This window comes from Silene latifolia, chromosome 6 (assembly GCF_048544455.1).
Source record: "Silene latifolia isolate original U9 population chromosome 6, ASM4854445v1, whole genome shotgun sequence".
Taxonomy (NCBI): domain Eukaryota; kingdom Viridiplantae; phylum Streptophyta; class Magnoliopsida; order Caryophyllales; family Caryophyllaceae; genus Silene; species Silene latifolia.
The window spans coordinates 123659660-123684731 of record NC_133531.1 but is presented as its reverse complement, the minus strand read 5'-3'; the positions used below and the strand labels follow the sequence as shown (position 1 = coordinate 123684731).

Here is a 25072-nt window from a genome sequence, read left to right as displayed (position 1 = left end):
GGTTTGATGAAACCCGAGTACAAATGGGTTGGAAAACAATGTGGGTTCAAATCTCCATATCTGGACCCTAAAGGTCAGATTGTAACAAAGACAAGCGGAATGATTCTCAAAATTCTGACTATCCCCTTATTAATCGTCTCGGAAGGACGTAGAGGGTAAAGAGGTCACTACTTACGCTTTTGGGCTTCGCCCATTGAACCTCAACTACGGGTACTTGACTTGAATTTTGGCTTCCGTAACTTCGACATTCAAACAAAAAGCATTCCGCAATAACTTCAACATCTTTTTTCTTTTTTCTTTTTTCTTTTTTCTTTTTTCTTTTTCTTTGATCTTTTTTTCATTTTTCTTTTCATTTTTTTTCATTTTTTCATTTTTTCTCTTTTTCTCATTTTTTCATTCTTTTTCATTTTTTTCTCTCTTTGAAAATGATCTTCTTTTCATTCTCTTAGTCATAAATGGATACACTTTGAAAACTGGGCTTCGCCAACTAATTTGGGTAAGAACTAACAATTCCTTGTTAGAACGGGTTGATATCTTCTCTCTTCGAGATGGGATGATTTTGTTGGGGAAAAGGCTTGCCTTCCATCATCGATAGGGGAAACAAGGAGCTAGTCCGGGTTTGTCATAGAATCATCTAAAAGCTTGTCACAAACATTGGTTCAGATGGAGGTTTTCTACCACCAGACATGGAATAGGTAAAGGAATCAAACACAGGATCCTAGTGTACCTTACATTTTAAAACGAGACATATTTCCACCCCAGGGATGCCTTTGAGTGTGTTGTGCGTTTTATCATATTTCGGAATGATTGAGGATTGAAAACAAGACATATTGGGAAACGAAACTGCAACCTTTTATTGGAATGGCAAAAGCTTAACAGACTCGAAAGAACGATTCCTAGGACACACCCTAGTTCATCGCGGAACAAACGACTCAACTTCAAGAAAAGAAAGTCCTAGACTCGACTCGACTAAGATAAGAAAACAGATCCCGACTCATAATCTAGCTTTGAGCTTTCCCTTGTTCAGTTGTCAACTTAGATGCTCGGCTCTTGTCCTTAATCCCTATGATGGTTTGCCTCCATACCGAGGTAGTCCTCTGAGGATCTACGCTAGTGATGGAGGTTGGTGAATCGAATTGTCTTTTATTAACTTCGTTAATGAGAGGAGTACATTCTAGAGCAAGACTCCCGACTTGAATTTCATTCTTCGGGTTGGCAAGAATTCAAAGCAATCCACAAATATTTTCCCGATAAACACCCCTTTCAAGTGACATGGGCGGATAAGATGGGAATAATCGACATTGTCTTCGACAGAAACAAAGTTGGTGTGATCGCCAAATGGATTGGTGATGTTATTGGGTTTAACAGTGGGGATCGGGAGTGTTCCATTCTCAATCATGTCTTGGATTTCGTGCTTCAGTCGATAGCACCTTTTAGTATCATGGCCTTTCCCTTGATGAAAGGCACAATAGGCATTTGGTTTATACCATTTACCTTGTTGATCAGCGGGAGGATCCGGAGTCGGACCAATAGGCTTCAGCTTTCCTTGAGCTATGAGCCTTTGGAGAGCGTATGTATAAGTGCATCCGATATCGGTGAATGCCCTAGGTGTTTGGCGCTGCGACTTCTTCGATTGCCCTTCTAAGAGATTGATGGCTTCATCAATATGGGCCGTTGCCGGGGCCTTGCCCTTAGACGATGAGGCCCCTTGGTACCCTTTCGGCTTTTCAGCCTCTGCCCTTATGACATCATCTTCTACCTTTATCCCGATTCTTATCAATTCTTTGAAAGAGCCGAAATTCTGGTATTTTAGAGCATTGCGGTAAACAGGTCGTAGATTCTTTACGAACTTATCTACCATTTCCACTTCATCAGGCTTCTTGGCTAACTTCACGCTTTAGCGCGCCATCTTGCAAGGAATTCAGTAAAACCTTCTTTGTCTTTCTGTGTCATAACCTCTAGCGTTCTTATATTGGTTCGTATCTCGACATTGTCAGCATAGTGCTTACAAAACTACACCGTGATATCTTCGAAAGTAGGGAAGTTCTTAAGGTCAAGATTGTAGAACCACGCCTTCGGGTGTTCATCCAGAGATTGAGCGAAAATTTCAGAGAGCATGTCGGCAGTACTCCCTTCAATGCTAAGTACCCCTTATAGGCCTTAACATGGTGGACTGGATCTTCTCGTGCCCTTAAACTTTGGGATATCAAAGTGAGTACCATGTTCGTGGGTAACTTATCCCGAATCGGGGGCATAGGCCCTAGCATTTTCGTAATGGATGTTCTTCCCCCGGGAGAGTTTCGTGACGGTCCTCAATGAACTTGAACCGTTTCTCCGGATCGATCGAGGTGGGGTATATGAAGAGGAATCTTCACCCAGCTTGGATTCGATCACATCCATTCTGGCCATCATGAGGTTCACGGCCTCAGTGAGTTTGTTAACAGCATCTTCCATTGCTTGAAGTCGGGTTTTTGGCGGCCTTTCTACAAGAAAACCCCGAACTGAGTCAATATTCAAATGTAAGAGCCCCTACACACTTAAGGACACGACATCAACTTGACTCAAACAAAGACTCGACTTAAGACTGAGCTAACCGAACGGTTCGACTCACGGTTGGATTTAGAGATCGATTCATTTTAGACTCGACAAAACGGCATGACTCAAACCATCATAACTCGATTCTAAACTGGACTCGGTGTGACTAAACTCGTGATTGGACCAACATAGCCCATAGGTTTAAGTGAAACGCCCTAAATGGCCTAGCTTGGACGTTTCTGTGTACTATCCTGGACCAATTGCTCGACCCACATGACTCGAAGCCCAAGAGGTGAGCTTGGGTGGCCTAACAAGGTCGTGTTCTAGATACCTAGGACGAAACACGCCTAGCCAAACACGGCTAGGACCCGGACACGACTCGACGTATTTCATGCTTGGTTAAGGTTCGAGAGGCATTTTGGATTGATTTTGAAAAACGAAGGATTGATTTGAAAATGAGATTTGAAATGGGCAGCATGCCGGCTATAAAAGCTCATTTTGGGCCGAAAAATCTAGTCCTATTTGGGCAGCATTCCGCGTTTTTTAAAACCATGCTATTTTAAAAGTAAGTTATTCAAAAGTTCGGTTCTGAAATCGACACGGAAAATTTGAAAAGACTCGGGAAATTCATTTCGCACATTGTCATTCTCATGTTATAAGGATGTATGCTCCTAGACATCTCTAAGTCTCGGCAAGTCTTCTACAAGAAGGTCTATGCCCTCCATCCTTTTTGGGTCTTATAGAGCAAGGGCCTTTAGGTAGAGTACCTAGAAGAGCATCCCCACCATCAAGAACCACGACGAGGCGGAGCGGAAGCAAGCAATGTGCAAGTTCCTAGCAAAGTGGGACGTCGCCCCCCCACGCGTCACAAAGAAGCGCTGGGACGGCCCGGGAAAGTCCTTAAGGGTTTATGCATGAATCGTAGTACTACGAGTAATGTTTTACTTTCCAATACTTTCTTTTCAAGTTTCACCTCGGAGGAAAAGACCCTAGAAACAAAGTGTAACTAGTCCTCTTTTCCCAAATGAGTCGCCAAATCAGGACAAGGCCCTCGAATCTGCGTCCGCGGGATCCACACTAGGCATAATCGACTCGAGGTTCTTTCGAATCGAATTAAGACAAATTAGAGTCGCCACCAAGTTTTTTGGGAACTTGGAACCGTTCAGGTCAACTTTACACCTTTCATCGAAAAGCATAAAGCCAATCGACTACGAGTGATTAAAGATAAAGACTTGTACCCTATATCACTCGATTTGAATGACTCTCGTAATCCAATGGTATTTAGACGGATCCACAAACCATAGATCTTGAGTAAGGGGTGAGGGTACGTGTTAGGAACCCCATAAGGACACCTAACCCCGCCCGTCGATAACGGCCTCTACTAAGTCAAGTATCGGATTTCAAACAAGGTCGTAGCTACTGCGATATATGATATGCAAACATCGTTTTAAAACCCTAGCATGTGAAGTTTCTATGTCGATTTAGATGCAACTAAACTAACTTTGTCAAAGTTGTAATTTAGCATGTGGGTTGATTGATCTAACAACACATGAAACGAAACAAACAAGGCTTAAGGGGAATGGGGGAGCCGTTGGGATCTATCCTATTACAACCCAAGCATTTCATGCCGACACAACAAGAAATTAAAGATACAACTCGATCTAAAATACAACGCTACACACAAAACCACACACGACACACTACACGGCCAATTCGGCCTAGGAAAACGTGCACAAGGGGGGTGGCCCACGGCTTACATGACTCACGGCCTTAGGTCACTCCTCGTAATGCGTGCTTTCACTTAATCTTATCGAATTAGACATAGGGTCACACACCAAAGCTTGCATTAGCATAAATCGGGCCATGTTGCTTTGAACAACATGCGATTTACTACGCTCTTACATGAATTGGAGCACAACTATCTAACCAAATAAGACTAAGGTTTTTATAAAACGATTGACTCGACCCAAAATAAAACTAATTACAAGTGAATTAAAAGAGGCGACTCGATAAGCAAAAAGGTAATTACAAAATACAAAACAACGATAAATAAACGATATAAAGATGAAGCAAGAATGACAAAAAGGCACGGCCAAGCACACGGCCAAGCCACGTCCACTCTAGTTCCTAGGTTAGATTCATTAGTTAGATCAAATGATTGTGAAACGAGTTAGGAAACGAGTTAGAAAACAAGTTAGAAACGACGTTGATCGATTGAGAAGATGTCACGCGAATGTGTATTCTACACGGCCTAAAGGGTCCAACTAGGTCACAATATTACAAGATTAACGCTTACTCATCGAGTGTAAATAGGAAGGTGCTAATCACGCACTCCTATGCTAGCGAGAAATCGAGTGAAAAGAGAGATGCATTCAATTAGGTTATAGAATTGTTGATCGATTTTAATGCTTATGTCGAAGCCACCTAACGTGTCTAATTAGGTTATTAAATTGATCTAATTTCGTCTAAATGAGTCATATGTTAACAATCAGAGGTCGAACTAACATGCGAAGGGTCCTAGGTTAGGTCGAATTGAACGAAACAAACGAGGGGTCAAAAGCGAGGAACGAAGTTAGAATTCGTTTTATTAATGCCCTACCTTGAACACGAGGATATGTAAATGAGACGGGGGATACGACCGACCGATGTGGCGGATTTATTTCCCATCTCAAGTCAACGCGGGTGTTCATGGTGGTACTTTAACTCATACTCGGACTAAACTAGTTTCATAGTTAACGATATCAAACGATAAACAAAACGATAAACAATGTAAAACGAAACAATAAAAAACAAACATAAAAAGAACGAAATAAAAGGTAGAAGAGGAGGATTTGATTCACCCTCAACCTACATGTATTTTTGACACCATCTCGGGTCGTAATCGATCGTAGATTTTATTTCGAGAGGCCGTCGTCGGCGAAGGAACAAAGCAACAACACGTTTTTTCGCAAATCTGGACAGCAACTTTCAAACAGCAATTTCTCACTCGTTTCACGGTGAAAATTAGATTTAAAAGATGTTTTGAAAACTAGAAAGAGAGGAGAAAAAAGATCTTAAAACAAACCACGCTCGTTTTGAGTTATTGGGTACGAAAAACGAGCACAAACAGAACTGGACAGACAGGAAAAGCCGCGAAAACAGAGTGTATGACACTCTGTTTTTCGAGGGTATTCGTGTACTCTCAAGGTCAATTTGGCTCGTGAATCTTTATCTAAGATGTAGATGGATGTTATGTGGTTAATTAGGAACAAGAAACTCGAATTTTGATGGAGGTTTGAGGGTTGAACGAAGGGTTCCAAAGAGGACACACAAACTGATTCTCAGTTTTGTATGTCAGTTTTGTCGAGGGTTTTTGAGAGGCAATTAGGGTTTGTTTCTGGAGTTTAAGGCTTGTGAGTGACGGTAGTATGTATGGAGAACTTAGAGGAATGAAAGTATGATGAATAGTGGGTATTTATAAGGAGTTTCGAAAGGTAGAAGTAGGGCAACAAGCAGTCGGGCCTGTTTCGCATAGCTGCTGTCCATCAGCTATTTCGTGAGGTTTTTAGGGTTTGTATGGGGGGTTTGCTTGGTGGTTAAGCTAAGGTAATATGGGTAGGATACTAGGGTATATTTTAGGGTTAATGGGCACGGGTTTAAGTGGTGTTTGGAGCGGGTTTTGGACTCGGGTTCGAGCATGCAAAACAGAGGGGGGTCACAGCTTGTTTCGTTTTGGGGCCTGTTTTGGATGGACTTGTAGAAGTGTTTCGAGGTGGTCTAGGTGCTGGGTTGTTGTGGGTAATGTGGAGCACGGGTTGGTGTTGATGGGTTGCGGGTTTGGACCAAGTTTGAGTCGGTTTAGAAGGGCTTTCGATGGGCTATACAAACACGGGTAAAGGAAGGAATTGGGCTGTGTTGGGGGGATGTTTGGAACGAGATTTGGGTGGGTTAAACAAAGGGTTTGGGGTAGGCTTTGGCTAAGAATCGAACGCGGGTTATGGGAGAGGAAGTTGGGTCGAAAGTGCGTCGAAAATCGAGCCCAAATCAAGCATAAAACGAGCTCACAAATCGTGTGATTAAAACGAGTTTTCAACTTTCGAAATCGATTTTTCAAATCAAATAACACACTAAAATAAATGATTTTTCAAATCAAAAAAAATATATTTTATTTTCAATAAAATAAATTTAAGAAAATAAATTCAAATTAAAACAATAAAATGAACTCACTTTAAAAAAACATTTAATTTAAATATCATTTAAATTAATACTTCGTCGACAACGCTCATTCTACATCGTAAAACGAGCCCAAATAATGACAATGACAACTAAAGGATACATGTGTCCTATCATCATCGGGTGTTTGTCGGGTTCTCTATAAATTCCAATATCGACGGATACGGGTATCTACACTACGCTACTAAATTAAAGAACATGTTTTTGGTTTTTGAAATTTTCAAATTTTTATGGGTTTTTGTTTTATGAAATTAAAGAACAGATTTTTGGGATTTTTCGAAATTTTTCAATTTTTATACATTTTGGAATATAAATTCCCTGACGCGTCAGGTAGGGGACTATAACCCATATCATGTTATTACCCATGCAAACGAACCACATGCTTCCTATAAGCCAAAGCCAATTGCATCTTGGTCCAATTATCTTTCATCGGCACAAAGTGAGCTGATTTCGTCAGTCGGTCTACTATAACCTATATCATGTTATTACCCTGCTGACTTTTCGGCAAACCAACTATAAAATCCATAGAAACGGACTCCCACTTCCACTCCGGCACCTCAAGAGACTGAATCTTACCTTGTGGTCGTCGCTGCTCCCCTTTCACTCTCTGACATGTCAAACAACGAGCCACGAACTCAGCTGTTTCCGTTTTCATCCCCGGCCATCAGAAAGTCTTCTTCAAATCTTTATATAACTTGTCACCGCCTGGATGTACCAAGTATGGTGTGCAATGAGCTTCTATCTTGATTATCTTTTTCAACTCCTCATCACTAGGAACACATCATCTCCCATTAAATCTCAGCCACCCTCTCCCTCACTCGTCGTGGTCCCCTCCCTACTCTAGGCTGGGCATCCTCAGGTCTCGCACGATCCCCCTTCCTTGGCTCGGGCATCACCTCCAAGATATCTGGGACAATGAGGTACACCTGCTTCTCAGGAACCTCCTCCTCCTCATCATCAGAATCGGAAGCCACTACTGCCGCCGGCAAAGGCTCGGTCACTGGAAGGTGCTCAGGATCGGGTATCTTCATCCAGCCCATCCCCCAAACCCTCCAAGCTAACCCACCACCCTCCAAATTTCTCAACCATTTCTGGTCGAGGAAATACTCACGGTCCAAGATAGGTACCGACGGGGTCAATGATGTATAAGCCGAGGAAGCTTCAAAAGTAGTAAGCCTCTCCGCCAATCGGGTGGCAATGACACCACAGCTCAGAAAACGCGAGTCAGAAGAGGCCATCAAGGCTAAACTGGCACACACTATGTCTGGGACACTAAAAATGACTTTCTGAGATCGGGTGGGGTTAAGGTAGACCGCAAGCAACATCACCTCATGTGAGTTCAACTTACTCACATCCTTCCTCTCGTAAAGAAGACAAGTCAAAGCACGAAGAAAGATCTTTAAGGTGACATGCTGAACATCATTAATCAACATGTTGCTGGAGGTTGGGACGGGTTTGCCGGTAAAGCAAGGCATCAGGCTACTAGCCCCACACTCAGTCGGGATGTTCCTAAGAGCTCCCTTTGCAGGTTTAGCCAAGCCGAGGTGGGTGGAAAATATATCCATGGTAAGGAAGAAACTGGTGTTCATGAGGCGGAACTCAACAGTCTGTTCCACCGCATCATACTTAAACGAACTCATTAACTCAAGGGTCAGAAAAGCATAAGAGTGTTTCCGGAGGCGGTACAACTCAGGCATCCCCAAACTCTCGAAGATATGCCTAACATCGGTCTCAAACCCCTAGTCAGTCAAGAGAGTTGTGTCAATACAACGAGTGGGTCTCATGTTTCCTCTCTGTAAGGCAAGAAAATTGTCTCTTTGTGTAAAGTCCACAAAGACAACCGAAGGGTACTCAGGTACAGTTGGGACCGTAGGTCCCCCACTCCCCTCACCTACCTCGAGCTCAGAAGCCCTCCCCCTCTTACTCTGACGGGTTCCAACAGTTGGTCTCGGCATCTGTTTTCAACACATGACTTAGATACACAAACAACATATACTTGAAAACATATAAACATTCATGTATAATCATGGAAAAGAGTTACTACGTACACACTATCACCAAACAATCCAAAAATTACAAGTGTAAGCTTCTAAATTATCATCAGAGGATCTCTACAGCTGTAAAAATTATGGCAAGTATGGCATCAATTTAACAACACGACTACTAATTTTGAAAAGTAAATCTTCAAAATAGCTTCACAAATAAACAAGTTTCACAAGAATATAAGACGAATTTCAGTTTGGGGCACCTTTAAGACGGAATTTTAAGGCAAAATTTTGAGTAAAAACCATCAAAATCCACTCTAAATATGATACCCATAACATGAATCACTTAATTTGTCCTCTTTTTCATCAAAAAGACAACCAAAATTCAATTTAGAACTTCAAACCCTAGAAATTCGAGAGATACAAACCTCCAATTTGATTCGATTTTTGCCTATCTAACAACAATAATCAACAAATTTAAGCAAATAAATCATGTGACAACAATTATAATAAAGATTTGGCACATATACATCGAATTTTTAGCATGCATTAACATCCTACATGCCTCTAATCAATTGAAAACATAGAAATAGGATAAACAATCTTACCTTGAATGATTAGCACTTAAAATGGACGGATTAGGCAAAGAAAAGTACAAGATTCAAGCAACAAATCACAAAGACAAGAGCAACTTGGGAGAGATATAGGAATTAAGGTTTTTGTTGAATGAGGAAATAAGAAAAAAAGAGTATAGAAGAGGGGTTATGAATCCCGCACTTCTCCGGGTACTGTTCACTTACTCGATCAAGTAAGTAGGTTACTCGATCGAGTGGCCTCTACTCGATCGAGTTAGAGCTACTCGGTCGAGTTTCTGCTGGTAGATCCAACTTTCTCGACGTTATAACTTCCTAACTAGATCGAATGAGGTCTACTTGATGAAGTAGACACTCCTACTCGGTCGGTCAAGATTAAGAACGACGTCAAAAGTTACGAGTTTGAGTAACAGTTCCTACAAAACAACAACTTGTGTCGATTCCAAGGTAAACTCGGAAATTGTCACAGATTATTATACTCATTCGCGACATATTACTACTACTCGAATGCAATGCAACGGTTTCATTCAACCAGGATACTAATTACTTCATTCCATAACAAATATTACGCTACCAATTGACTTCACTATTAGCTTTCTCATGCATACATCCAACATTTTGTTTCACTTCCAATCATGCATTCGTAATTTCAACAATACAACTAACAGTTGTATCATTCTAAACATTCATCCAACATCATACCATTATGTATCATCCAAACTTGCTAATAATTAAATCAAAATCACCACGAATTAACAACTACTTTACTTAACTTAACTATATCATATCATGCAAGCATTCAACCATTCATCCATCACACTTATCAAATACTACTTGCCAAACGTTACAACTAATTCAAAACTTACTACTTATCATCCTCACCACACGCAAGACTCACATTTCTTTTATAACTAATGCGCGTGGAACGATTTGAAAAGCATTACTATCACTATATCACACCACACTGTCACGAATTATAAGCATTCCACCACTTCCATTACTTTCTTACACATTTCTACTCAACCATAGACTTTCACAGTTTCTAATCACAATTATACATAGTAGCATCCATAAAGACTCCGTCACAAACATTTCTAACATAACCACTATACACACTAGGCACATAATTCCCGACTCGATATCCCCATAACCGGTGACTGGCTTAAGCATAAAGGGGCCATGCTTTTGAAATAAGGGCGCCTATTCACCTAAAATATAGCATCAGCTGGGGCTCCAATACACATACACCAGATTTATTTTATTAGACTCTCTACGTTCGTTAGGCTCATTTGTTACAGGTTCCAAAATCGTCGCTCTGATATCACTTTGTGACACCTCCATATACTAATTAGCCTTAACTAGACCTTCCCTAGCATATAAGGGCGCCACCATCTTGGTTTCCTGAGGACAGTAAATATCAAATGTTGATAAAAGAACAATAAAGTTATATTACAAGTGATTAACAAAACTACTGATATATAAAAGATACAAATCAAAACCATTATGTGAACTACTTCTGTCGTTACTCGTGAAAGACTCATACCGCCAAGCACCCAGCTAACATCCATATCACAACCTGCTAAGACTGACTGCTCACCATAAGGGATCACGACAGATATAATAGAAACAAACAACAAGACAAAACCACACAAGGTCAGTAAATGAAGAAACACACCACAGATACAACACAGGCACAACAAAACATACACACATCACATCTCCTCCAACCAATCACCATCACCAACTGTCCACTGGACCAGCCCTGCCAGTGGGGGACTGCAACCGTTCCCACCTAAGCCCCGCTCATCAAACTAAGCGATAAACCCCATGTCCATTAATGTGCACATCCCCTCCCGTGGCGGGTTCCACGGAGGGCGAACTACGGGCGTGAAGCCACTCCCGCAAGTGACTCCACTCAGCCAAGGACGCACCTCGAGAATCACAGTCAAACAATCACCATCAGCTGTACCACAACAATGCAACACCAACCAATTATCACAATCAATCAACCGTACTGACACCACATCAAACAGACCACATCAAAAGACACTCTAGACAACCAACAGTATTGAGTAGGCGAACCTACCTTTAATGCACCGCAGCGATTCAACTTCCAATCACAAGATACCAATCAACCAAGCGACACACCAATACAAACAGTACAACCATCAATCACTATCACTACAACCCTAACTGAAAACAATGATGACAATGATGATGATGATAACTTACCTATTCATAATAAACCGGCTTCAAGACCGCTACCCGACTCAAGCATCCCATCCCATGGTGTAGGCATCCTCAAGGACCTCAAGGCAAGGACTATGGTGAAGGAGAAGGAAGAGTGACGGCATCTAGGTTTAGGAAAAGAGGTGCGGAAATGATTTGAGGTTTCACGAAACACGATTTATAATTCCCCGCTGCAGACCCGTTACTCGATCGAGTAACTAACTTACTTGATCGAGTGACCCCTACTCGATTGAGTAGTTACCCCTACTCGATCGAGTTCTCAAACTACTCGATCGAGTAGCCTCCACTAGATAGAGTAACACATAAGACAACGACCAGAGTCAACACTTGGAAGTTTCCTAAAGGCCAAGATGGACGTCTAAGGTCGGTCAATGTCAGTCAACGGGTCCCTAAAAAGACGGGTATTACAATGGGTAGGACTTGGGAGAGAGATGTAGTAAAACATTTAAGGAATGAATACCATTTCAAGCATCCCCTCACCAAACAGTTTCTTAGGTTCTATTTGGTAAGACATTTCGAGTACATTATTTGTTAAATTAGCTTATTTGATCAAATTTCAGTTACCTTATTTTGCAAGTGTTTGACAAGTAGCTTATTAACCAAATAAATTATCTAAAATGATTTTGTAATAAAATAATTTAGTACATGATTTTGTTTTATTTTACTTTTTTACCCCTTAATTTATAATATTAAATGGTTATTGAGTTATGTTCTTTTATGAATATGATTTACTTAATCATGGACATGAAAAACCATACCTCGTTCATTTCTACATCCTCATTTACTATTTTGTTCCAATTCAATAAATCCTCTCAAATTACTCACTCTAACTATCGCCAACCAATCACTGTCATAGTACAACCACCATGCACTATCCCTTATTTCTCATGGTGAAAAGATAATATATATCAGTAAAAATATAATATATATCAGTAAAAAATGAGTGATAGATCCAACATCCCTTATTTTTCATGGTGAAAATATAATATATATCAGTAAAAAATGAGTGATTATATATCAATTAATTTAGAGTTTCTTGTGGGGTATATTGACAGTAGAAATGCAAGAACACAAAACGAAGGGACGAATGGTAGATTTAGACAATGTAGATAGTAATAATCAAGATGTTAAAAATATCAAGATCCATTAGGATTCAAAATGTTCAGCAGCTAAAGCGTTCTTCCTACGGCCCAACCCCCTCCCCTAAGGCCCTACCATGCACCCAGCCACCCTAATCTTCATTAACACTAATTTTTATAAACCCTAATTTCATTAACATAAATTAAATTTCCCTAATTTTATATTATTAATGCATAATTAATAAATTAAAAACATGAGAACTAGTGTCCATAATTGAGTAATTTGGCGGATGTGATTAATTTTGTGATGAAGAGAACTACATCGAGTTTGTTTATTTTGTTTTTTAGGGGAAGAGTAAGGTATAGAAAAGTAATGACAAAAAGTCCATGAAATAGTAATGTTTGTTAATGAGAAAGCAATTACGATACTTATTATGTGTTAGGATTATGTTATTGTATTCCAATATTGGCCCATAGAAGCCCAACTATATAACTATATAAGCAATGGTTAACATAATAATAAACACAACGTTCCCCTTATATCGTCTTAACATTGTATCAAGGATCCTTCACAAAAAAACCCTAATTTTAACCTAAAACAGCCAAAACGAAAATCATCCACCACGCCTCCATGTCTAGCGATGAACAACCTCTCGAGCCACCGAAACTCGATTTTTCAAACCCCTACTATCTTGGCTCTCACGATGTTCCCACTGCCACGATTTCTAACGTCGTTTTACGTCGCGATAATTACGATGATTGAAAAAATTCGATGAAGATGTCGCTCAAATCCCGTCGTAAATTCGGGTTTGTTGATGGCTCAATTAAAAAGCCAACTGACAAATTTGATCTCGATAATTGGGAAGTTGTCCATTGCACTCTTGTACAATGGATTCGAAATACTATTGATCCCTCTCTTCTCGACATAATTTCTTATGTCGAGGACGCATCAGTCCTTTGGTCGGAGTTGGAAGCTCAATTTTCGGTGGTTGACGGGTCACGTATCCACGACTTGAAGACCCAACTACATGACTGTCGCCAATTGAAAGGTATGGACGTCACCACCTATTATGGTAAGCTTGAATCTATATGGGATTCTCTTGTTGTTCTTGAGCCTCCGTTTGCATGTAAGTGCAGCATCTGCTATTAAACGACTCGATAATGAACGCCTTCATCAGTTCTTTATGGGTCTTGACGCGTCTCTTTATGCTAATGTTCGGTCTCAGCAGTTTCAGCTTGATCTGTTGCCCTCTCTTAGCCGAGCTTATCAAGTGGTTCTCCAGGAGGAACGTCTTCGTGTTCCTTCTACCACGTCTCTCAATGTTTCTGATGTGGCGGATTTTGCCACTCCGGGGATGGGTCGAGGAGCTGCTGTAGATCGGCGGGCTTTGCGTGATCAGGAACGCGGTGAAAGACGACAATTTTTTTGTTCCTTTTGTGATACTCGTGGACATGAGCCTTCCAATTCTTACATTAAGACACAAAAATTTCCTGAATGGTGGGGTGATAGTGATGCGTGTCCTAAATATGATGTTTTACACCCTATTTTACACGCATTTCAGAGCTCATTTTTGTAGTTTATGCTACTATTTTCCCTATTTCCGTCTACTTTTGTGTTTTTGTGTAATATTGCAGAAATGTGAAGAATCCAGCGGGAAATGAGCCGAATCCGTCCCCGAGTACTTGGCATATTATTTGACATGAAGTATTTACTCGGGAAGCAAACTTGGTGCGCGTATCAAGGCCTGAAAGACAAATGTACGAGGCTTTTGAAGCAACTACCTGTTGAAGTGGTCGATAGACTGGTGCTCTTTGTCGATAGACTAGAGTACGATTATCAGAAGCCACTGTTCAGCGAGGTTCAGTCGATCGACTGGTCTCAGTGGTCGATCGACCGCTATTGTAATCTGACGCAAATTAAAAGACGAGAATTCCGAAGCCCATTGTAATTAGGTTTTAGGAATAAAAGTTACGTGACACTTCTATATAATGTAACTCCTACCTACTGCTAGAGATCATCGAATTAATTAGGGTTCAATACACAGAGAAGTTGAACTTTTGATTATTTCATTAGTTTAGTTTAATTTTCCGTCAATAAAGTTTACTTTCCGCATTTGGTTTTGGCTTTCCTGTTCAATTCTTTTTTACGGTATTCTTCTATTCCTTTGTCCAGTTTGTTGCTTTAATTCCTCCGTAGTTAGAATTGCTAGTTTAGATTTCCCAAAGCCAAATTTTCGTTTCATGATAGTTATTTATTTAGTTAAATTAAGTATGAATTCGTTTGCTTTATTAGTTAATTTTATTGCTGTTATTATCACCATCATGAGTAGCTAAATCCTTCGTGCTAAGATGTAGGGGATCTGTAGGTTAGACGGCTTTGACGTAGGTGGCTTGCTGTCGGGCTCCGGTCGATCGACTGACATACATGGTCGATCGACCAGAAGCGTGTTAGATTTGCTTCGACTTAATTAATTTAGTTGCTATATTTGACGAATCGAGTGCACTCGACTAGTTGAATGCTTAGGAATTGACCGACCCGACAAGATCGAAAGATGGGGAGGAAAATAAACTACTTAATTAAGACGACTAAATTAATAAGATCGAGAGATAAGTTAATTTAGATTTTGAGTTTCATTAATCAAGAACGAAAGTTAGTATTAGTGAGATTAGGGACCCGTAGCATAGGCCGAAAGGTTGCTACCTGTTAAATTGGACCGAGAGGACTTTTTATTTTCCCGTCTAACATGCTTAAGACAGTTTACCTAGAGTTTCCGCCGTCGAAACTACAGTGAACCGACCATCTTAACATCTCTTTAATATTTGCTTCCATCTATTTTTATCTACTGCTTATTTATTTACTTTAGTTATAGAACTATTCAAAACAAACCCCCACACATTTGTTACTTTAGACTAAAATTAGACAACTATTAATTGCATCGCCTCTCTGTGGTTCGACCCTGACTGCCACTAGCTATAGTATTAGTTTGGATTATAAATTTATCTTTGATACTCCACGACGGTATCAAATTTTGGCGCCGTTGCCGGGGAGGCAATTGTTTAATTTTAGTTGTTTTTATTTTAGTCTTTATCTTAGTTTAAGGGACATCTGTTCCTTAAACTTTTCTCATATTCTACTTGTAGTTTCCTCTTATGCGCAGGTCACAGGGTGGTGAATTGAGACCATTAGATCCTGAGATCGAAAGGACTTTGCGTGAGTTGAGACGATCATCTAAAGTATTGCCGACAGAGGAAGAGCTGAGTACTCTGTCCAGTTACTACGAGAATGATCTATTTGAGGAGGATCCACCTTCATCTCCTGTTTTTACTTCCTCAGCTGAGACCGTTACATCTCCAGATATGGCTGAAGAAGCAAGTATAGCCAGTCACTCCGAGCCAAAAGCTAAGAATCTCTATAAGGGATTCGCGTTGCCAGCCGGGACGGAAAGGAAATTCAAACCAAAACCGTCTTACATTAACTTGGTTGAGAGAAACCAATTTGGGGGAGCTGCAAATGAAGATGCGGCTAAACATATGGAGACATTCATTGACTACTGTTGTTCCATACCCCCACCAGCAGGTGTGACCCAGGACCAGGTAAAGGAGACGATGTTCATATTCTCGCTTCGTGATGCTGCAAGGGAATGGTACCGAGATCTGGATCGAGCTGCTAACGGGATTACTGATTGGAATTCGCTGGCCCTAGCATTTTATAAGAAATATTTCTCTGCATCGAAGACCAATGCGATTAGAGCTCAGATCACAAGCTTTAAACAAGGTCCTGATGAATATTTTCATGAGGCATGGGTCCGTTTCAAGAGACTGGTGTGAACTATTCCGCACCATGGGTTTGAGACATGGTTTCTGTGCAACCAATTCTATAATGGTCTTTATGATGATCAGAGAGCTATCCTAGATGCTGCAGCTAATGGGAGATTTCAAGAAAATAGCGGTGAAACAAAAGGGTGGAAAATCATCGATGACCTGGCCACCCATAAAGCTGAGCATGGGAATTCTAGAGGAAATCAGAGAAGATGGGCTGAATCTCCTGTTGTAGCTGCAATAGAGGCCCTTACTGCAAGATTTGACAAGATAGATTTTGGGGGATCCCAAAAAGGAGGTATATATAAAGTTAATGCAGTTTCAGACGGTCCCTTTACATGCAAAAGATGTGGAGGAGAGGGACATGTTTCGGAGTTTTGTACTAGTTCAAATGAAACATGTGCTGCCTTTCAAAATTATAGGCAGACTGGTACTTATCCTGATCCTTCTAATGTCCACCCCAATTTGAGGTGGACTAACCAGAATGTCCTTAATTCGGGCCCACCACCGCAGCAGCAGCAGAATTATGTGCCCCCTCATAAGCAGCAGCAGTATCAAAAGCCTCCCTATGTGCCTCAGCAGCAGCAATTTCAAGGTTCTGACATTGCTGAGTTGAAAAACATGGTTCAAAATTTGTCGGGTTTGCTGCAAAAGGAGTCTCTAGCTAGAGAGACTTCTACAAAAATGTTGGAGAGTCAAATTGCCCAACTGGCAAACAAAAGTGCAACTAGAGCTCCGGGGTATTTACCGTCGCAGCCGGATCAAAAAGAGACCCTAAATGCGATCACTTTGAGTAGTGGGTCTACCCTTGATGGTCCCGCTATGGTCGAAGATGTTACTGAAAAGGATGAGGCAGAACCAAGGCAAGAAAAAGACCACAGTGAACAGTAGCAAGAAAAAGACGATCAGCAGGTATGTCAGTCGATCGACTGACACGCCTAGTCGATCGACCAGCCCGCGCAACAGTACATCTTCTGGTCCTGAGGAAGTCAGTCGATCGACTGACCTACATGGTCGATCGACTGAAGGTACTGCTGATCGTGAACCTTTTCGTCCTCCAATGCCAGATAACTTGAGGGACCACTTATTTCGGGGTACGATGACTCCGAAATTATTGAGGCAAGATCCAAATGCTGATGGATCAGTTTCGGTTCCAAAGTACGACCCCACGATGGTCAATGGTTCATTTCCTGAGACGGTCTGAAGAAGGTTCGAGCTACAACAAGGACAAGGTAGTGGATTTTCTGCCTAAGTCCATTGACGCCGGTATGAGAGATCTAGAGGAGAGGGCTAAGTTGCTTCTTACAGCCCCTTATCCAGAGAGATTGGTGCCGACAAAGGAACAGGTATCGTTCAACAAATTTGAAAATCTTATTCGTAGTTTAAATGTGCAAGTTCCTTTCTTAGAATTAGTTAATCAAGTGCCTGCTTACACGAAATTTATGAAGCAGCTGTTGTTAAAAAGAAGTCACTTGATACTGTGCAATCTATCGCACTAACTGAGGAGTCTTGTTCTTATTTGACATATACTGCACCTCATAAGCTAGAAGACCCAGGTAGCTTTTCTGTTCTATGTAATATTGGCACCTTCTCAATCGAGAAGGCCTTGTGTGACCTAGGGGCCAGTATTAGTGTTATGCCTTTGAGTCTTGCTAAGAAATTGAAATTGACTAGGTTTTCAGTTACTAACATGACAAAGCATGATGGCCGATCGTTCTGCGGTCCACTGTAGGAGTCTTAAAGGATATTCCTGTGCAAATAGGAAAGTTCTTTTTCCCAGTTGACTTCGTTGTACTAGATATACCCGAGGATGCTCACATTCGTATCATTTTGGGTAGACCATTTCTGCACACTGTTGGTGCAGTTATAGATGTTGGCTCGGGGACATTGACCTTTAAAGTAGGGAAACATCCATTGTTTTTGCCTGACCGCTAAGAAGAAAGATCCTATGTGGCCAATCACTTGTAATACGATTTCTGAGAAGAAATCTTATTTTGTGCTTTCTGATATGCCTGCCCCTATGCCTATTTCTTCTATAAAACCTCCGCCTCTGATTGGGAGCAAATTGGAGGGAGATTCTTCTGTGTTAGATATTGCAGAAAATGGTTTGGGGAATTTGGAGCCGCATGTTGCTCCAGCTGTGAAGGAGCCAATCGTTCAAAGAGGCGGTCTAGGATGTCTAAGACTCTGAGCTATGCAACTGATGAGGAGCCAGTCAAGGTGACGGAGTCCGATTTGGATTTTGACGAGCCAGACGAGGTCATTGATTGGGAAGATGTTAGAGACGTTGATCCGTTGAGTTCTGCAGATGTTGGAATTGATATGAGTGCAGCTGAGAAGATGAGCACTGTAGAGGCTACCTCTTGTAGCCAGAAGCCGAGCAAGTGGGCCATTCCGTGGCCATTCTTGATCAACTATTAGTTGATTAAGACTTTTTGAAGACATTTTATTGCTTTTGTTAGACTTTTTATTGTTTTGATTTGCGCGAGACTTCGCTTTAATAAGTTTGCTTAGGATTTAAGGACTTTAGACTGTTATTTTGGATTTTGCGCAATTTTGGGCGCGTTATTATGTGTATTTGCAGGTTCATAGACAATATTAGCTCAATTTATTGAGTTAATTCGAAGAAATCTGAAACTTACAGCAGGTTTTCTCAGTCGATCGACTGGCTGATGTGGTCGATCGACTGAGCCGCGATCCCAGGGGCTTCTGTTTCAGACGCCCTGGTCGATCGACTAGCATGTATGGTCGATCGACCGCCTTCGCTGCTGTACCTGTTCACGTCCATTCCCCTGCTGTGTTTGGTCGATTTGCGGAGTTGAGGGAGTCTTTTCTCCACTTTATTCTCCGATTTATTTCTGTTTTCTTCCATTTTCTTATTGTGCACATAATTTTGCGTTTAATAAATTGTTTTCTCAGAATTACGCGCGGTACTTTTGTTTCTTTCCAGGTACCTATGGTAGCACTGCTGGCTACTGAAACCTCCTAGCTCACGCTGGTTTGGGGAGGTTTCCTTTTGCTGTGCTTAAAGTCTTGTGAGTTCCCGAGTTTAACTTCATGTCTTGTTTAGTTATAATAACGCAAAAATCCCATTTCCCTTTTATTTTCTTATATGATTTTGCACAATGGGGACATTGTGTGATTTGGTTTGGGGAAGGGTTTTGCGCATTGCATTCACATGTTCTATTGCATTTCTGTTTCACGTTTATTGCACTTCAGTTTGCATTTGTTATTTCATTTCCTATATATATACAAAATTCAAAAAAATTAAAAAAAAATTCAAAAATTTCAAAAAAATTCAAAAAATTGCACGTTTATTTTAGCATATAGGTTGAGTCGGAACGGTAGTATTTCAATGATGACATTGCATTTGCAGCTGTTTATGCCTAAGCCATGCTTAATTGACATGTTTTTAGTAGAATCATATGCATAGTCTACGAGTTTTCGTTAAATATTTTGCTGGACTTTAAACTTGACTTAGATTTATGGCAAACTACATCATTTTCTGAGGTTTAGAGCTTATAACTGGTGTCATTCATGACCAGTTTATCTAGGAATGTGAGTAGTTACTCTTTGTAAGACATGTTATATCAATATGCATAACTATGAACTTAATCTACTTAATACCTGTATGCATTCGGTTTGTGGTTTGTTGACACATGTGGTAGAGGTCCCCTTTTCTCATTTTACCCATAAACCTCACATAGCCAAATTGCCTTCTGTCCCATAAGCTACATGCTATATTTAACCTACCTTATCTGAGCTAGTATTGGTAGTTATGGGAATGTATTTATTACATTTTGGTTATATTGCTCTTTATGAGAAGTTTGGTGGAATGTTGGAAAGGAGGAAAGAAAAAAAAAAGAAAAATAGAATTGAAAAAAAAAGAAGAAAAAATGAAAAGCAAGTTCGGCCTTTGGTCGGTCGACTGGACTACATGGTCGATCGACCGTGCACTGCGAAAAAAAAGAGAAAAAAAATCACAATCGCATAATTCGAAGTCTTTATTAAATGGCGATTTTTTCTCCCATGTTGTAGTTGTATCTTGAGGGGAGTTGACTAATTGTGGAAATTGTGAGATTAGTGCTTCTAATTAGCACCGGTTTTATTGTTGAATCTTGAGTAAGAAAGTGGATGTTGTTGTAATTTGGATCTGTAATTACTAGCTTGGCTTTAACTCCTCATATCCAAATTTATCTTAGCCCCTTCTTACCCATTACCTCACATATCCATATTTACCTCGGCATGTGTCATGGTCATTTGTTTGGTTGGAATGCATATGTACGGTTGTAGAGGTCATTTTCATATTAGATTGCAGGCATGTTCTTATGGGTCGTAGTTAGGTGAGTGTCATTACAATATTACTTCTTTCTATCTTTTACATATACTCACCCGTATTCATTTCGTGATTTGAGCGACCCATGAGAGTCCATAATGATAAGTCTCTATAGTTGACGGTTCAGCAGTTTTTGACGACTACATAACTCGTTTCCATGATTCATATTACTAATTGATTGTTAGTTGTTGCATTAAACTGGTTTAGGCTTTGCAGTTTGTATTTCGCTCTGAGATTGAAATCGTTCCAATTAGGTCTTAGGATCGAGTCTAGTTCTTGCTTGGGGACAAGCAAGAGTTTGGTTTGGGGAAGTTTGATGCGTGTCCTAAATATGATGTTTTAGACCCTATTTTACACGCATTTCAGAGCTCATTTGTGTAGTTTATGCTACTATTTTCCCTATTTCCGTCTACTTTTGTGTTTTTGTGTAATATTGCAGAATTGTGAAGTATCCAGCGGGAAATGAGCCGAATCCGTCCCGAGTACTTGGCATATTATTTGACATGAAGTATTTACTCGGGAAGCAAACTTGGTGCGCGTATCAAGGCCTGAAAGAGAAATTTACGAGGCTTTTGGAGCAACTACCTGTTGAAGTGGTCGATAGACTGGTGCTCTTGGTCGATTGACCAGAGTACGATTATCAGAAGCTATTGTTCAGCGAGGTTCAGTCGATCGACTGGTCTCAGTGGTCGATCGACCGCTATTGTAATCTGACGCAAATTAAAAGACGAGAATTCCGAAGCCCATTGTAATTAGGTTTTAGGAATAAAAGTTACGTGACACTTCTATACAACGTAACTCCTACCTACTGCTAGAGATCATCGAATTAATTAGGGTTCAATACACAGAGAAGTTGAACTTTTGATTATTTCATTAGTTTAGTTTAATTTTCCGTCAATAAAGTTTACTTTCCGCATTTGGTTTTGGCTTTCCTGTTCAATTCTTCTTTACGGTATTCTTCTATTTCTTTGTCCAGTTTGTTGCTTTAATTCCTCCGTAGTTAGAATTGCTAGTTTAGATTTCCCAAAGCCAAATTATCGTTTCATGATAGTTATTTATTTAGTTAAATTAAGTATGAATTCGTTTGCTTTATTAGTTAATTTTATTGTTGTTATTATCACCATCATGAGTAGCTAAATCCTTCGTGCTAAGATGTAGGGGATCTGTAGGTTAGACGGCTTTGACGTAGGTGGCCTGCTGTCGGGCTCCGGTCGATCGACTGACATACATGGTCGATCGACCAGAGCGTGTTAGATTTTCTTCGACTTAATTAATTTAATTGCTATATTTGACGAATCGAGTGCTCGCGACTAGTTGAATGCTTAGGAATTGACCGACCCGACAAGATCGAAAGATGGGGAGGAAAATAAACTACTTAATTAAGACGACTAAATTAATAAGATCGAGAGATAAGTTAATTTAGATTTTGAGTTTCATTAATCAAGAACGAAAGTTAGTATTAGTGAGATTAGGGACCCGTAGCTTAGGCCGAAAGGTTGCTACTTGTTAAATTGGACCGAGAGGACTTTTTATTTTCCCGTCTAACATGCTTAAGACAGTTTACCTAGAGTTGCCGGCCGTCGAAACTACAGTGAACCGACCATCTTAGCATCCTTTTAATATTTGCTTCCATCTATTTTTATCTACTGCTCATTTATTTACTTTAGTTATAGAACTATTCAAAACAAACCCCCACACATTTGTTACTTTAGACTAAAATTAGACAACTATTAATTGCATCGCCTCTCTGTGGTTTGACCCTGACTGCCACTAGCTATAGTAGTAGTTTGGATTATAAATTTATCTTTGATACTCCACGATGGTATCAGATAGGCCTCGCAGTTTGGCTGAGCTGCGACGAGCTAGGAGTTCTTCTCGTGGTTCGGTCAGGGAACATCCTCCTCGAGTTCTGCTGCAGGCCGTGGGTCATCGAGTTCGAATACGGCCTTGGGTCCTCCTCCAGTTCAGGCTAATATTGTCACTTCGGGTGATTCTATGCACTCTGTTTCATCTGACTGCTTGAGTGGTATGTTCTCTTGGATCATAGACACCGGTGCTTCCAATCATGTCACCGGAAATTTGACATGTTTGGATGCACAACGGGTTATTTCTTCCCGAACTGTCGGGCTTCCCAATGGGCACCAAGTCCTTTCGACAGTTATGGGAACGGTATTTATTAGTGATTCGCTTACTTTGACCGATGTGTTGATGTGCCGGGTTTAGCTTGTAACCTCATTTCCGTTTCACAGCTTATCTCTGTTCATGATTATACTTTTAACTTTGCTAAAAATTCCTGTCTTATTCAGGACCGTTCCTTGAAGATGAAGATTGGAGCAGGTGAACTGCGGGATGGACTTTATTGGATTTGTGCGGGTGCTAGGACTACGACGATGCATTCTTTGAGTGATGAAGGCTCTCTCGAAGTTTGGCATCGACGACTTGGTCATCCGTCTTCTAAAGTTTTCAAGACTTTGCCTTTTGCTAGTACTTTTAATTTTAATAAAGAATCCGTGTGTGATACTTGCCATTTTGCAAAACAGCATCGTAGCAATTTTGATTTGAAAAATAAGCGTGCTTTGGCCAAATTTGAATTAATTCATTGTTATCTTTGGGGTTCTTATCGTATTTTATCATCTTGTGGTGCGCAGTATTTCTTGACGATTGTGGACGATTTTTCTCGCGCAACTTGGGTTTTCTTACTGCTTGATAAGACGGAAGTTACTGAGATGTTTTTAAATTTCTTGCCATGGTTACCACTCAATTTTCTCCCACTGTTAAATGTGTTCAAAGTGACAATGGCAACGAGTTCAATTGCATGGCTGGTCATTTTTTGAAACAGAGGATTCATTTTCAGACCTTGTGTGTCGGCACGCCTCAACAAAATGGTCGTGTCGAACGCAAGCATCGTCATATTTTGAATGTTGCCAGGGCTCTCCTCTTTCAGGCCAATTTGCCGAAGCTGTTTTGGGGTGAGTGTGTTCTTACTGTTGCACACTTAATTAATCGTACTCCCACTGCATTGCTTGGTAATAAAACTCCATATGAGTGTCTCTACGGGGTTGCTCCCTCTTACAAGAATTTATGAGTTTTTGGTTGCCTTTGCTTTGCTCATAACCAGTATACTCGTGGTGATAAATTCGAAAAACGAGGGCGAAAGTGCATATTTGTTGTTTTCCCTCATAATAAAAAGGGTTGGAAATTGTATGACCTTGAGACGAAAACTTTCTTTGTGTCTCGTGATGTCGTGTTTCATGAGACCTCATTTCCTTATACTTCACCTAATTCTTCCCCTCTGGTAGACCCGGTTTCGACAATTGATGAACCCTTTAATGGGTCCTTGGACATGACTGGCTCGGCCACAGGAGAGGGCCCCACTGCTACCCATGGGTCGGGTGCCGAAGGGAGGACTGTTGAGGAGCCAATCACGGGTGACACGGGTGCCACTGGTGGGTTTGTTACGGGTGACATGGGTACCGCAAGTGAGGTTGTTGAGCTTGGCTGTGGTCGACGACAAAAATTTTCGAATTCTCAACTGCGTGGGTACGTTTTAGGCATCGCACAAACTCCATCCTCGCGCTCACCAAGTCCGCCTCCGTCATCTTCAGGTACTCCTTATTCTTTAGCAAATTATATTGACTGTAATTCTTTTTCGGAAAAGCATCGTCATTTTCTTGCAGCTATCACTTCCAATGTCGGTCCCCCAACTTTCAAAGAGGCTATTCGTGATGAGAAGTGGTGCGCTGCTATGAAAGAAGAAATAGAAGCTCTTGAACGCAATGAACCGTGGGAGCTTACTGACCTTCCGACTGACAAAAAGCCCTTGGTTGTCGTTGGGTGTATAAAATTAAATATCAATCTGACGGTACTATTGAGCGTTTCAAGGCTCGACTGGTTGTCTTTGGCAACCATCAGGTGGAGGGTTTGGATTATGGGGAGACTTTTTCTCCCGTTGTCAAGATGGTTACTATTCGTGCTTTCTTATCCGTTGCAGCTATTAATGGTTGAGAATTGCATCAAATGGATGTCCACAATGCCTTTTTACACGGTGACTTGGACGAGGAAGTTTATATGAGACTTCCGCCTGGTTTTGGTCGCGGTAAGGAAGGGAAAGTATGTCGTTTGAAGAAGTCGTTGTACGGCCTACGACAAGCTCCTTGTTGTTGGTTTGCCAAGCTTGTTGTTGCGCTCCGAGATTATGGTTTCAGTCAATCTTATCCTGACTACTCGCAATTTTCTTATTCGCGTGACAAGGTACGTCTTTTT

At 40.8% G+C, this 25072-nt stretch overlaps 1 protein-coding gene across 1 annotated transcript; it reads left to right on the top strand.

Annotated features, from left to right (window-relative positions):
* The first annotated feature begins 13432 nt into the window (after positions 1 to 13432).
* LOC141588601 (uncharacterized) lies at positions 13433 to 24814 on the top strand. Its single transcript, XM_074410034.1, has 5 exons — positions 13433 to 13703; positions 13792 to 14027; positions 23116 to 23319; positions 23928 to 24632; positions 24722 to 24814. The coding sequence occupies exons 1-5, from the start codon at positions 13433 to 13435 to the stop codon at positions 24812 to 24814; spliced, it is 1509 nt and encodes a 502-aa protein (XP_074266135.1).
* The last annotated feature ends 258 nt before the right edge of the window (positions 24815 to 25072 follow it).